This window comes from Grampus griseus (genome assembly GCF_964374135.1).
Source record: "Grampus griseus genome assembly, chromosome: 17".
Lineage (NCBI taxonomy): Eukaryota > Metazoa > Chordata > Mammalia > Artiodactyla > Delphinidae > Grampus > Grampus griseus.
The window spans coordinates 34,311,916-34,326,921 of record NC_139011.1 but is presented as its reverse complement, the minus strand read 5'-3'; the positions used below and the strand labels follow the sequence as shown (position 1 = coordinate 34,326,921).

The window sequence follows — 15,006 nt, the reverse complement described above, 5'->3', positions numbered from 1 at the left end:
GAAAGAATGCACTGTAATCGCCTACACTAACATGAGAAATAAATAACTCTAAAAAAATGTTAATGAATACATACGGGTCTTTATTCTCCTGTGACCCAAACATAATCATAGATTTCAAAGCATTCCAGTCCTGTAGAACACGCTCCAAGGCAAGCTGGGCAAATCTGGGGGGTTCTAAATCATGATCAGGCATATCTGAATCTAAAAAGAAAAAGAAAAGAAATAGTGGGTAAGGCAGAAATAAATATACCGCTTTTCCTATATGTCATAACTGTCAAATTAACTCACCTTCAGGATTGGCTGTTTTTCGGTTACGATCCTCCCTGATTCGAGGAGGTCTGTATTGGCAGTGCTCTACTGTCTGCCTCGCAACTGTCTGCACTAAAAAGAGTAAGAGGTGCTCTCCCCTGCAAAACAGCACATTGTTATGCGGAGGAGGAGAGGCTACTTACCTATGCTGTGCTTTTACAACTCAATTTATGTCCTAAAAATCCCACTACTTGCCTGCTATTTGGCAGAGTGACCAAATTAGTAGCAGTGAGCAGGCGATAAAGTAGATCGAGCCGAGCAGATTTCTGTCCAGCAATCAGAGTTTTACATTTACACTTCTCCCAGCAATCACAATAGGCTGTTGGTGATGTCCGTTTGAGTCTAGAAAGAATTCATACACAAGTACAAAAACAGAAATTTTTTTTAAAATACAAAGGTCTATATTGAAATTACAGAGGCGTAACTCATTAAAACTCAACAGAACCCTTGTTAACTTTTAAATGCAAAGTGTAACTGTTCACGCAACAAATAGGATTACTTTAGTGGTGTAAAGTCTGTAAAGCAACATATGAGAAGAGGTATCTTAACTGTCTTGTCAAACACCACTGTAGCATCTAGCACAGTGAGTACACCTAGTAAGCATTCAGTAAGTAAGGTGATTCTCACTTTCAGATATTTAAAACAAGGAAGACAAACTTATTAGCCAAAATTCAAGATGGCGGAGGAGTATGACGTGGAGATCACCTTCCTCCCCACAAATATGTCAGAAATACATCTACATGTGGAACAAAGCCTACAGAACACCTACTGAACGCTGGCAGAAGACCTCAGACCTCCCAAAAGGCAAGAAACCCCCCACGTACCTGGGTAGGGCAAAAGAGAAAAGGAAAAACAGAGACAAAAGGATAGGGACGGGACCGGCACCAGTGGGAGGGAGCTGTGAAGGAGGAAAGGTTTCCACACACTAGGAATTAATGGGCAGAGACGGGGGTAGGGGGTGGCGGAGGGGGAAAGCTTCAGAGCCATGGAGGAGAGCGCATCAACAGGGGTGTGGAGGGCAAAGGGGATTCCCTCACAGAGGATTGGTGCCGACCAGCACTCACCAGCCTGAGAGGCTTGTGTGCTAAGCCGCCGGGGCGGGCGGGGGCTGGGAGCTGAGGTTCAGGCTTCAGAGGTCAGATCCCAGGGAGAGGACTGGGGTTGGCAGCGTGACCACAGCCTGAAGGGGGCTAGTGCGACACAGCTAGCCGGGAGGGAGTCCGGGAAAAAGGCTGGAACTGCCTAAGAGGCAAGAGACCATTGTTTCGTGGTGCGAGAGGAGAGGGGATTCAGAGCACCGCCTAAACAAGCTTCAGAGAAGGGCACGAACCGCGGCTATCACCGCAGACCCCAGAGAAGGGCATGGGACGCTAAGGCTGCTGCTGCCGCCACCAAGGAGCCTGTGTGCGAGCACAGGTCACTATCCACACCTCCCCTCCCGGGAACCTGTGCAACTCGCCACTGCCAGGGTCCCGTGATCCAGGGACAACTTCCCTGGGAGAACACACGGCACACCTCAGGCTGTTACAACGTCACCCTGGCCTCTGCCGCCACAGGCTCGCCCAGCATTCCGTACCCTTCCCTCCCCCCAGACTGAGTGAGCCAGAGCCCCCTAATCAGCTGCTCCTTTTACCCCGTCCTATCTGGGTGGGGAACAGATGCCCTCAGGCGACCTACAGGCAGAGGCAGAGCCAAATCCAAAGCTGAACCCCAGGAGCTGCACGAAAAAAAGTAGAGAAAGGGAAATCTCTCCCAGCAGCCTCAGGAGCAGCAGATTAAATCTCCACAGTCAACTTGATGCACCCTGCATTTCTGGAATACCTGAATAGAAAACGAATCATCCCAAATTGAGGCGGTGGACTTTGGAAGCAACGATATATATATTTTTTTCCCTTTTTCTCTTTTTGTGAGTGTATATGTGTATGCACCTTTGTTTGATTTTGTCTGTATAGCTTTGCTTTTACCATTTGTCCTAGGGTTCTGTCCGTTTTTGGGTTTTTTTTGGTATAGTTTTTAGCACTTGTTATCGTTGGTGGATTTGGTTTTTGGTTTGGTTGCTCTCTTCTTTCTTTCAATTACTTTTAAATTTTTTTCTTTTTAATAATTTTTTAAATTAATAACTTTATTTTTTTCTTTTTTTTTTCTCCCTTTTCTTCTGAGCCATGGGGCTGATAGGGTCTTTGTGCTCCAGCCGAGTATCAGGCCTGTGCCTCTGAGGTGGGAGAGCCGAGTTCCACCAGAGACCTCCCAGTTCCACGTAATATCAAACAGCAAAAGCTCTCCCACAGAACGCCATCTCAACACTGAGACCCAGCTCCACCCAACGACCAGCAAGCCACAGTGCTTGACACCCTATGCCAAACAACTAGCAAGACAGGAACACAACCCCACCCATTAGCAGAGACGCTGCCTAAAATCATAATAAGGTCACAGACACCCTAAAACACACCACCAGACGTGGTCCTGCCCACCAGAAAGATAACATGCAGCCTCATCTTCCAGAACACAGGCACCAGTGTCCTTGACCAGGAAGCCTACACAACCCACGGAACCAACCTTAGCCACTGGGGGCCGACAACAAAAACAATGGGAACTACGAAACTGCAGCCTGTGAAAAGGAGACCCCAAACACATTAAGTTAAGCAAAATGAGAAGACAGAGAAACACACAGCAGATGAAGGAGCAAGGTAAAAACCCACCAGACCAAACAAATGAAGAGGAAACAGGCAGTCTACCTGAAAAAGAATTCAAAATAATGAGAGTAAAGATGATCTGAAATCTTGGAAATAGAATGGAGAAAATACAAGAAACATTTAACAAGAACCTAGAAGACCTTAAGAGCAAACAAACAATGATGAACAACACAAAATATGAAATTAAAAATTCTCTAGAAGTAATCAATAGCAGAATAACTGAGGTAGAAGAACAGATAAGTGACCTGGAAGATAAAATAGTGGAAATAACTACTGCAGAGCAGAATAAAGAAAAAAGAATGAAAAGATTTGAGGACAGTCTCAGAGACCCCTGGGACATTAAACACACCAACATTCGAATTATAGGGGTCCCAGAAGAAGAAAAGAAAAGAAAGGGACTGAGAAAGTATTTGAAGAGATTACAGTTAAAAACCTCCCTAATATGGGAAAGGAAATAGTCAATCAAGTCCAGGAAGCGCAGAGTCCCATACATGAAAAATCCAAGGAGAAACACGCCAAGACAAATATTAATCAAGCCATCAAAAATTAAATACAAGGAAAAAATGTTAAAAGCAGCAAGGGAAAAGCAACAAATAACATACAAGGTAAATCCCATAAGGTTAACAGCTGATCTTTCAGCAGAAACTCTGCAAGCCAGAAGGGAGTGGCAGGACATAGTTTAAGTGATGAAAGGGAAAAACCTACAACCAAGATTACTCTACCCAGCAAGGATCTCATTCAGATTTGATGGAGAAATTTAAAACCTTTACAGACAAGCAAAAGCTAAGAGAAGTCAGCACCACCAAACCAGCTTTACAACAAATGCTAAAGGAACTTCTCTAGGAAGGAAACACAAGAGAAGGAAAAGACCTACAATAACAAACCCAAAACAATTAAGAAAATGGTAATAGAAACAGATATATTGATAACTACCTTAAATGTAAATGGATTAAATGCTCCAATGAAAAGACATAGACTGCATGAATGGATACAAAAACAAGACCCGTATATGTCTATGAGAGACCCACTTCAGACCTAGTGACACATACAGACTGAAAGTGAGGGGATGGAAAAAGATATTCCATGCAAATGGAAATCAAAAGAAAACTGGAGTAGCAATTCTCATATCAGACAAAACTGACTTTAAAATACAAACTATTGGGCTTCCCTGGTGGCGCAGTGGTTGAGAATCTGTCTGCCAATCCAGGCGACATGGGTTCGAGCCCTGGTCTGGGAAGATCCCACATGCCACGGAGCAACTAGCCCCCTGAGCCACAACTACTGAGCCTGCACGTCTGGAGCTTGTGCTCCGCAACAAGAGAGGCCTCGACAGTGAGAGGCCCGCGCACCGCGATGAAGAGTGGCCCCCGCTCGCCACAACTAGGGAAAGCCCTTGCACAGAAACGAAGACCCAACACAGCAAAAAATAAAGAAAGAAAGAGGCTTTTATTTAAAAAAATAAAAAATAAAATAAAATAAAATTGAAAAAATACAGACTATTATAAGAGACAAGGACACTACATGATGATCAAGGGCTCAATCCAAGAAGAAGATATAACAATTGTAAATATTTATGCACCCAACATAGGAGCACCTCAATACATAAGGCAAATGCTAACAGCCATAAAAGGGGAAATCGACAGTAACACAATCCTAGTAGGGGACTTTAACACCCCACTTTCACCAATGGACAGATCATCCAAAATGAAAATAAATAAGGAAACACAAGCTTTAAATGGCACATTAAACAAGATGGACTTAATTGATACTTATAGGACATTCCATCCAAAAACAACAGAATACACTTTCTTCTCAAGTGCTCATGGAACATTCTCCAGGACAGATCATATCTTGGGTAACAAATCATGCCTTGGTAAATTTATGAAAATTGAAATCATACCAAGTATCTTTTCCAACCACAACGCTATGAGACTAGGTATCAATTACAGGAAAAAAATCTGTAAAAAATAAAAACACATGGAGGCTAAACAATACACTACTAACCAAGAGATCACTGAAGAAATCAAAGAGGAAATCAAAAAATACCTAGAAAAAACTGACAATGAAAACACAATGACCCAAAACCTATGGGATGCAGCAAAAGCAGTTCTGAGAGGGACGTTTATAGCAATACAATCCTACCTCAAGAAACATCTCAAATAAACAACCTAACCTTACACCTAAAGCAATTAGAGAAAGAACAACAACAAAAAAAAACCCCCAAATTTAGCAGAAGGAAAGAAATCATAAAGATCAGATCAGAAATAAATGAAAAAGAAATCAAGGAAACAATAGCAAAGATCAATAAAACTAAAAGCTGGTCCTTAGAGAAGATAAAATTGATAAACCGTTAGCCAGACTCATCACAAAAAAACGGGAGAAGACTCAAATCAATAGAATTAGAAAAGAAAAATGAGAAGTAAAAACTGACACTGCAGCAATACAAAGGATCATGAGAGATGACTACAAGCAACTATATGCCAATAAAATGGACAACCTTGAAGAAAAGGACATATTCTTAGAAAAGCATAAACTTCCAAGACTGAACCAGGAAGAAATAGAAAATATAAACAGACCAATCACAAGCACTGAAATTGAGACTGTGATTTAAAATCTTCCAACAAACAAAAGTCCAGTACCAGATGGCTTCACAGGCGAATTCTACCAAACATTTAGAGAAGAGCTAACACCAATCCTTCTCAAAATCTTCCAAGATACAGCAGAGGGAGGAATACTCCCCAACTCATTCTACGAGGCCACCATCACCCTGATACCAAAACCAGACAAAGATGTCACAAAGAAAGAAAACTACAGGCCAGTATCACTGATGAACATAGATGCAAAAATCCTCAACAAAATACTAGCAAACAGAATCCACTAAAAGGATTATATACCATGATCAAGTGGGGTTTATCCCACAAATGCAAGGATTCTTCATTATATGCAAGCCAATCAATGTGACAAAACATATTAAAAATTGAAGAATAAAAACCATATGATAATCTCAACAGATGCAGAAAAAGCTTTTGACAAAATTCAACACTCATTTATGATAAAACCCACCCACTAAGTAGGCATAGAGGGAACTTACCTCAACATAATAAAGGCCATATATGACAAACCTACAGCCAACATTGCTCTCAATGGTGAAAAATTGAAACAGTATCCTCTAAGATCATGAACAAGACAAGGTTGTCCACTCTCACCACTATTATTCAACATAGTTCTGGAAGTTTTAGCCACAGCAATCAAAGAAAAAGAAATAAAGGAATCCAAATCGGAAAAGAAAAAGTAAAACTCTCACTGCAGATGACATGATACTATACATAGAGAATCCTAAAGGTGCTACCAGAAAACTACTAGAGCTAATCAATGTATCTGGTAAAGTAGCAGGATACAAAATTAATTCACAGAAATCTCTTGCATTCCTATACACTAATGATGAAAAATCTGAAAGAGAAATTAAGGAAACACTCCCATTTACCACTGCAACAGAAAGAATAAAATACCTAGGAATAAAGCTACCTAAGGAGACAAAAGACCTGTATGCAGAAAACTACTAAGACACTGATGAAAGAAATTAAAGGTAATACAAACAGATGGAGAGATATACCATGTTCTTGGATTGGAAGAATCAACACTGTGAAAATGGCTATACTACCCAAAGCAATCTGCAGATTCAATGCAATCCCTATCAAACTACCAATGGCATTTTTCACAGAACTAGAAGGAAAATTTCACAATCTGTATGGAAACACAAAAGACCCCATATATAGCCAATGCAATCTTGAGAAAGAAAAATGGAGCTGGAGGAATCAGGCTCCCAGACTTCAGACTATACTACAAAGCTACAGTAATCGAGAGAGTATGGTACCGGCACAAAAACAGAAATATAGATCAATGGAACAGGATAGAAAGCCCAGAGATAAACCCATGCACATATGGTCACCTTATTTTTGATAAAGGAGACAAGACTATACAATGGAGAAAAGACAGCCTCTTCAATAGGTGGTGCTGGGAAAACTGGATAGCTAAATGTAAAAGAATGAAATTATAACACTCCCTAACACCATACACAAAAATAAACTCAAAATGGATTAAAGACCTAAATGTAAGGCCAGAAACTATCAAACTCTTAGAGGAAAACATAGGCAGAACACTCTATGACATAAATCACAGCAAGATCCTTTCTGACCCACCTCCTGGAGAAATGGAAATAAAAATAAACAAATGGGACCTAATGAAACTTCAAAGCTTTTGCACAGCAAAGGAAACCATAAACAAGACGAAAAGACAATCGTCAGAATGCGAGAAAATATTTGCAAATGAAGCAACTGATAAAGGATTAATCTCCAAAATTTACAAGCAGCTCATGCAGCTCAATATCAAAAAAACAAACAACCCAATCCAAAAACGGGCAGAAGACCTAAATAGACATTTCTCCAAAGAAGATATACAGATTGCCAACAAACACGTGAAAGGTTGCTCAACATCACTAATCATCAGAGAAATGCAAATCAAAACTACAATGAGGTATCACCTCACACCAGTCAGAATGGCCATCATCATAAAATCTTCAAACAATAAATGCTGGAGAGGGTGTGGAGAAAAGGGAACCCTCTTGCACTGCTAGTGGAAATGTAAACTGATTCAGCCACTATGGAGAACAGTATGGAGTTTCCTTAAAAAACTAAAAATAGAACTACCATATGACCCAGCAATCCCACTACTGGGCATATTCCCTGAGAAAACCATAATTCAAAACGAGTCATGTACCACAATGTTCACTGCTGCTCTATTTACAATAGCCAAGACATGGAAGCAACCTAAGTGTCCATCAACAGATGAATGGATAAAGAAGATGTGGCACATATATACAATGGAATACTACTCAGCCAGAAAAAGAAACGAAGTTGAGTTATTTGTAGTGAGGTGGATGGACCTAGAGTCTGTCATACAGAGTGAAGTAAGGCAGAAAGAGAAAAACAAATACCGTATGCTAACACATATATATGGAATCTAAAGAAAAAATAAAGGTTCTGAAGAACCCAGGGGCAGGACAGGAATAAAGACCCAGACGTACAGAACGGACTTGAGGACACAGGGAGGGGGAAGAGTAAGCTGGGACGAAGTGAGAGAGTGGCACGGACACATATACACTACCAAATGTAAAGTAGATACCTAGTGGGAATCAGCTGCATAGCACAGTGAGATCAGCTCAGTGCTCTGTGACCACCTAGAGGGGTGGGATAGGGAGGGTGGGAGGGAGACTCAAGAGGGAGGAGATATGGGGATATATGTATATGTATAGGTGATTCACTTCGTTATAAAGCAGAAACTAACACACCATTGTAAAGCAATTATACTCCAATAAAGATGTTAAAAAGAAAATAAATAAAGCACAATAGATGATTTTTACAAAGCAATTCTCTATTTAAACTATTTTTACATCCACACCTGTGGCACAGCTATAGCTGATGTCCCTACTGGGACTCTGAGGCACTGCAAATGTTAGTGCTGGGATAATTTTATTGCTTCTTAGGTCTGTGAAAACTAAGAAACTAACCATAGCAACTCTATTGCTGGATGAAGGTTATTACATTTAGTTTAAGAAGTAAACAAGGCACGGGCTTCCCTGGTGGCACAGTGGTTGAGAGTCCGCCTGCCAATGCAGGGGACACGGGTTCGTGCCCCGGTCCGGGAAGATCCTACATGCCGCGGAGCGGCTAAGCCCGTGAGCCATGGCTGCTGAGCCTGCGCGTCCGGAGCCTGTGCTCCGCAACGGGAGAGGCCCGCGTACCGCAAAAAAAAAAACCAAAAAAAAAACAAGGCACATGCCAAATCATGATTCCCTTAATGCCTTCAGAGGTTTCCTGCTAATACACCCTACTACAGGGGGGCCTGAGACTTTGGCTGGAGAACACAGACAGAAACATTCTGTATATATGTTTCTTAAAAGACTGATTCTAGTCACAATGTACGATCACATATTTCTTGCACATTAGGCTGGTTTTATGTAAAGAGTAGAACTAGCAAACAAACATTGCAAAGTACTCTTTAAATCAAAAACTACGTTTTAATACACACAGTGGCTTAACGTGGGCAACCTGACAGAACCTCATGCTTTCTGAATAATGAAACAAAGCATGACTCAGTACAGATTATTTTAATATGGGAATATGAATCTAAGTAGTTTACAATATTAAAGAAAACTAAAGTCACACTCACTTGCAATCATGACCTTTATGACAAACCCTTGCACATTCTGTACAACAACAGAGGGACTCCAGCAAGCCACAGGTACGACACTCAAAAATATCCTAAAATGAAAAGGATATACTTTTTAGAAAAATGATATGTATGTCTCATCACAATAATTATTTCTGGTATTTTCTAAAACAATTCAATCACAACAACAGCAGAGCAAAATTAATGTGCTCTGGGAAACAGTCACAGATGGGTACACAAATGGGAATCAAATATTACCAGAAGGGCAAAAATAATCTGTATCATCCAAAAAAAGGCATAACAGTTATAAAATCTAAATCAAGAGCTGTGAATCAGATTATACTACCCAGCGAAGATTTCTAATTTTTATGACAGCCTGTAACTGGTGTTAACAGTCAACTCCTTTGCCTCATTTATTTAGGAATTAAATACAAATTAATTTTCTCTGGAGAATTTTATAACTCAGGAGTAAAAGGAAATACCAGACTTGCAATTCCAAAGCTAAGAACTATAACTCTAGTGATGGTCAAAGGGAAGAAAAGAAAACCTAGATAGCATAAATATAGGGAAATATAAAATAACTTACCTGGTTAATGTGCTCTGCTCCAGTCCATGTAAAACTGCAGGTATCGTTACAACATAAGACATATAAAGGAGAGTCATCAGGGTTGGTACCTGATGGGCAAACCATGCCCATAAATACATCTTCCTCTTTTTCACTTGAGGACACTTCAGCTAAAAAGATTAAAAACATAATAGTTCATACATCAAGAAAAGACTTACAGCCATCTACTCCTTTCCTCAAATGGAAAAGCTCTAACATTTACATAGTATAAATAAGAAACTACTATATATTAATAAAATAAATTGACATACAAAGTCAACAATGCAAGGAAATCTAGTCAATTCTGGTGCAAAGTAAAGCAAAGCATAATTATATCATAACCACATATGAGGACAATACAAATACATCAAACATCAGCCTTCTGAGTCATTAGCTCTACCTCATGCAGTTAAGATTCAAGTTCTAGCTCTACTTAACAAATTATAGACAATCACATAATTTATTCATAGCCAGTATTTTTTAAAAGATAACTACTAAATCTTTTAAAGGCTGGCTGGCAGGAACTGATATTCCTTAATGCTTTCTGTTAGGCAGTAAATCCAAGTCAGAAAGAACAGTAAGACTTCTGGCCTGTTCTTTCCATAAAATTTTATCACTAACACGAATTAACACGTGGACAGGTTCTAAGAGTAATCCATCTTTTCTTTCAAAAGATTAATCATTACACAATCCATTACGGAATTTTTTTTTAATTGAAGGAAATTTATACCAGCTGCTTTTTGATGGAAAGTTAGAAGGTACAATATGCTTGAAAAAAGTATAAGCATATGAATTTCATACACATAAGCAAAAGAATTATCTTGACAGTTTCTAATCAGTATCATTTCCATATACAGAAATTAGGTTTGAATAATTATAGAAGAGAATCTATTCAAATTAAAAAATAAGCAACCCTTTTAGAACTTGAAATAAATTACCTTTTGCAATTTTCTGGGCTGTTTCTAAAATGGTAATTGCAGCAGGATAAGCTCGGCCACTTACAGCTGACATAAATGGGGTCATACCTCTTGCATCCCTAAAATGAGAAAAATTGTATATAAAAATATTATCAATTACTGTCCTTCCTGATTATGAAAGTTAACATATGTTCATGATCAAACAAAAAAATAGTTTTGTCTTAGTAAATAATGTCTCACCATTCAAAGAAAACCATCAGTGGTATTTTCTGGCCTCATATTACCTCACTTAAAGCCACTTTGTGGAACCTCTGTCTCTCTAAACCATGGTCTACTTTCTTGGCTTTAGTGACACTAAAGAATAGACCAGCAAGGGCTCTGGAGTAAACTAACACTTTCTAGACGTGAGCATAGTAACAGGCTCTATCTCAAGCTATTGTGAGGAGGATTATATGAATTATTACTTAAAAGGTTTCAGCACAGTGCCTAGCAAAAAACAAGTATTCAGTTAAGTGTTAGCTATTATTATTACGAGTTTCCTCTTTAAAATGTATTTAAACATTCTTCACTGAATTTCTATTTCCTCCTAGACCCCTCACATTTCCCAGAAGTCAGTCCTCAGCCGTTTGTGCCTCTCTCTCTCTTCTGCCATAGCAACCACCACTTCTCTCACAATAATACGGTTCCAACACCTACACTTGTTTACTTGATAAGCCTACTTGGGATTTCCCAGTGGTATCTTACATTCAATGTGTCTAAAACTCAAATCATCTTTCTCCGCAAACCTGCTCTCTACCTGACTTATCTATGTCACCCAACAGTATCACTGTCCCAAGTAACTTCAGACAAAAATTTTGGTTCTTCACAAAGTATTCCTTCTAAAGCAATTTTTAAACTTCTGCATCTCATCTTTCTTTTCCATTTTCAACAACTCAATAGTTCAGTTTATTACAACACACATATTAAAGGCTATGACAGACATATAAACATAGCCTTGACTCTGGTTTCTACTCTTGCCTATTTTCATCTCTTTTATACCACCATCTCATTACTATTCTTATAATCCCACTTTGATACTATTACAATCTAACAAAGGCCATTATTGAGAGGATTCAAGCCCGAAGAACAGAGACCAAAGTAGTGATTTTAACGTATTTTTTTCAGATCCACTGGCTGTTGTTCTCTTCTTTCTAATCCTCCACTCTGAATTGGATGAATTACTGTTCCTCATAATATTCATACTTCTCCATGTTGTTGTTCCCTCTTCTCCCTATTTCTCATGGTTCTACTCAAACTTCATTTTCATGAAGCTGCTTACTGTAGAATAAACATACTTCTCCCTTCTGTTTACTCCAAAACACACTTATGTATCCCTTTAGCCAGATTCAACCAAGAAAAAAGCTCAAATAAATAAAATCAGAATTGAAAGAGAAGTTACAACCAAGATCAAACAAATACAAAGGATCATAAGAGATTTACTATGAACGATTACACACCAATAAAATGGACAACTTAGAAGAAATGGATAAACTCCTAGAAACATACAATCTCCCAAGACTGAATCAGAAAGAAATAGAAAATATGAGCAGAATGATTACCAGTAATAAAATTGAATCGGTAATTTAAAAGCTCCCAACAAACAAAGGTCCATGACCAGACAGCTTCAGAGATGAATTCTACCAAACATTTAAGCGGTTAACACCTATCCTTCTCAAACCATTCCCCAAAAAATTAAGAGGAAGAAATGCTTCCACACTCATCCTACAAGGCCAGCATCGCCTTGATACCAAAACCCAAGACATCACAAAACATTTTAATTAATTAATCAATCACAGGCCAATATCACTGATGAACAGAGATGCAAAAATCCTCAACAAAATATCAGCAAACCAAATTCAGCAATAATGGAAAGGATGATATACAATGATGAAGCAGGGGATTTATCTCAGGATGCAAGTACGGTTCAATATCCACAAATCAATCAACATGATACACATTAACAAACTGAAAAATAAAATTGTATCATCACCACAGTAGAAGCAGAGAAGGATTCTGACAGAATTCAACATCCACTTATGATAGAAACTCTCCAGAAAGTGGGTACAGAGGGAACATACCTCAACATAATAAGTGCCACATATTGGCAGGCCCACAGTTAACATAATAAAAGGTGAAAAGTTGAAAGCATTTCCTCTAAGATCAGGAACAAGAAAAGGATGCCCACTCTCACCACTTTCATTCAACAAAGTATTTTAAGGCCTAGCCACAGCAATTAGATAAGAAAAAGAACAAAAAGGCATCCAAATTGGAAAGATGGAAGTAAAATTATCACTGTTTGTAGATGACATATACTACATATAGAAAACCCTAAAGATTCCACCCAAAAGCAATTAGAACAAATAAATGAATTGAGTAAAGTTGCAGGAAACAAAATTAATATGCAGAAATCTACTGCATTTGTATACACTAAAAACAAACTATCAGAAAGAGAAATTAAGAAAACAATCCCATTTACAATTGCATCAAAAATAACAAACTACCTAGGAATACATCTAATCAAGGAGGTAGAAGACCTGTACTTGGAATATGTGGAATACTATAAGACATTGATGAAAGAAATTGAAGATGACCAGAAATGGAAAAATAAACCTTGCTCATGGATTGGAAGAATCAGTATTACTGAAATGACCAAACTACTTAAAGCAATCTACAGATTTAATTCAATCCCTATCAAAATACACAGGACATTTTTCTAAGAACTAGAACAAATAATCATCAAATTTATATGGAACCATGAAAGACCCCAAAACAGCCACAGCAATCTTGAGGGGAAAAAACCCAAAGCTGGAGGCATCATGTTCCCTGATTTCAAACAGTACTACAAACCTGTATTAATCAAATAGTATGGTACTAGCATAAAAAAAAGACACAGAGATCAATGGAACAGAAGAGAGGGCCTTGCAAAAATAAAAAACTCAAAACACCTTGTACTAAATAGGGAAGGTGACATAAGGGTCAAGGCTGGGAGTCCCCGTTCTGTAATAAAGACACATACCAGGGCTGGAATTCCAGCTATGCCACTCACTAGTTTTGTGAGCCTGGGCAAGTTAATTAACCCATGACAAAGGAGGCAAGAATATATAATGGGGAAAAAGACAGTCTCTTCAATAAATAGTGTTGACAAAATTGGACAGCTAACTGCAAAAGCATCAAACTGGACTACTTTCTCACACCATATAAAAAAATAAATTTGAAGTGGATTAGAGACTTAAATGTACGACCTGAACCCATAAAACTCCTACAAGAAAACACAGGCAGTATGCTCTTCAACATTGGTCTTAGTTTTATTTTTTTGGATCTGCCTCTTCAGGCAAGGAAAACAAAAGCAAAATCAAACAAACAGGACTACATCAAACTAAAAAGTTTCTGAGGAAACCACCAACAAAATGAAAAGCCCACCTACTGAACAGGAGAAGATATTTGCCCATGATATATCCAATAAGGGACTGATATCCAAAATATACAAAGAACTCATACAATTCAACATCAAACAAACCCAATCTGATTAAAAACTGGGCCGGAGACCTGAACAGACATTTTTCCAAATAAGACATACGACAGATGGCCAACACACACGTGAATAAGTTCAACATCACTAGTCATCAGGGAAATGCAAATCAAAACCACAGTAAGATACTACCTCACATCTGTCAGAATGGCTATTATCAAAAAAGACAACAAATAACAAGTGTTGGCGAGGATGTGGAGAAAAGGGAAGCCTCTTGCAGAAACAGACTCATAGATGCAGAGAACAAACTAGTGGTTGCCAGAGGGCAGGGGGTTAGGAGAATGAGTGAAATAGGTGAGGTACAAACTTCCAGTTATAAAATAAGTCATGAGGACAGCATAGGGAATATAATCAATAACACTGTAGTAACTTTGTATGGTGACAGATGGTAACTACACTTATCGTGGTGGTCATTTTGTAATGTAAAAAATTATCAAATCAGTATGTTGTACACCTGAAACTAACATAATAAGTCAATTATACTTCAATAAAAAAAGAAGAAAAAACCCTTTTCTTACTGAGTCATCTCCATGGTAAATAATTCCCAGATACATCACTTAGGAAACTGTGTTAGCAACTCTAGGAAATTCTCCTGTATCTGTAGTATAAAAAAGCAAAAAGGGCCAGTTTGATCATCTCTATACTTATCACCTAAAAGTCAGGCAAAAGAACACTGCCTCTGGGCTT

At 38.7% G+C, this 15,006-nt stretch overlaps 1 protein-coding gene across 3 annotated transcripts in view; it reads right to left on the bottom strand.

Annotated features, from left to right (window-relative positions):
- The window catches only part of UBR5 (ubiquitin protein ligase E3 component n-recognin 5), a 143,633-nt gene that overhangs the window by 39,501 nt on the left and 89,126 nt on the right, over positions 1 to 15,006 (bottom strand). For all 3 annotated transcript variants that reach the window (XM_082674635.1, XM_082674636.1, XM_082674637.1), the window contains exons 26-31: positions 10,773 to 10,870; positions 9,817 to 9,965; positions 9,231 to 9,322; positions 505 to 651; positions 289 to 407; positions 75 to 201 (exon numbers count right to left, since the gene is read on the bottom strand). In XM_082674635.1, coding sequence (XP_082530761.1) covers positions 75 to 201; positions 289 to 407; positions 505 to 651; positions 9,231 to 9,322; positions 9,817 to 9,965; positions 10,773 to 10,870 — 732 coding nt within the window. The remainder of the gene's footprint in view (positions 1 to 74; positions 202 to 288; positions 408 to 504; positions 652 to 9,230; positions 9,323 to 9,816; positions 9,966 to 10,772; positions 10,871 to 15,006) is intronic.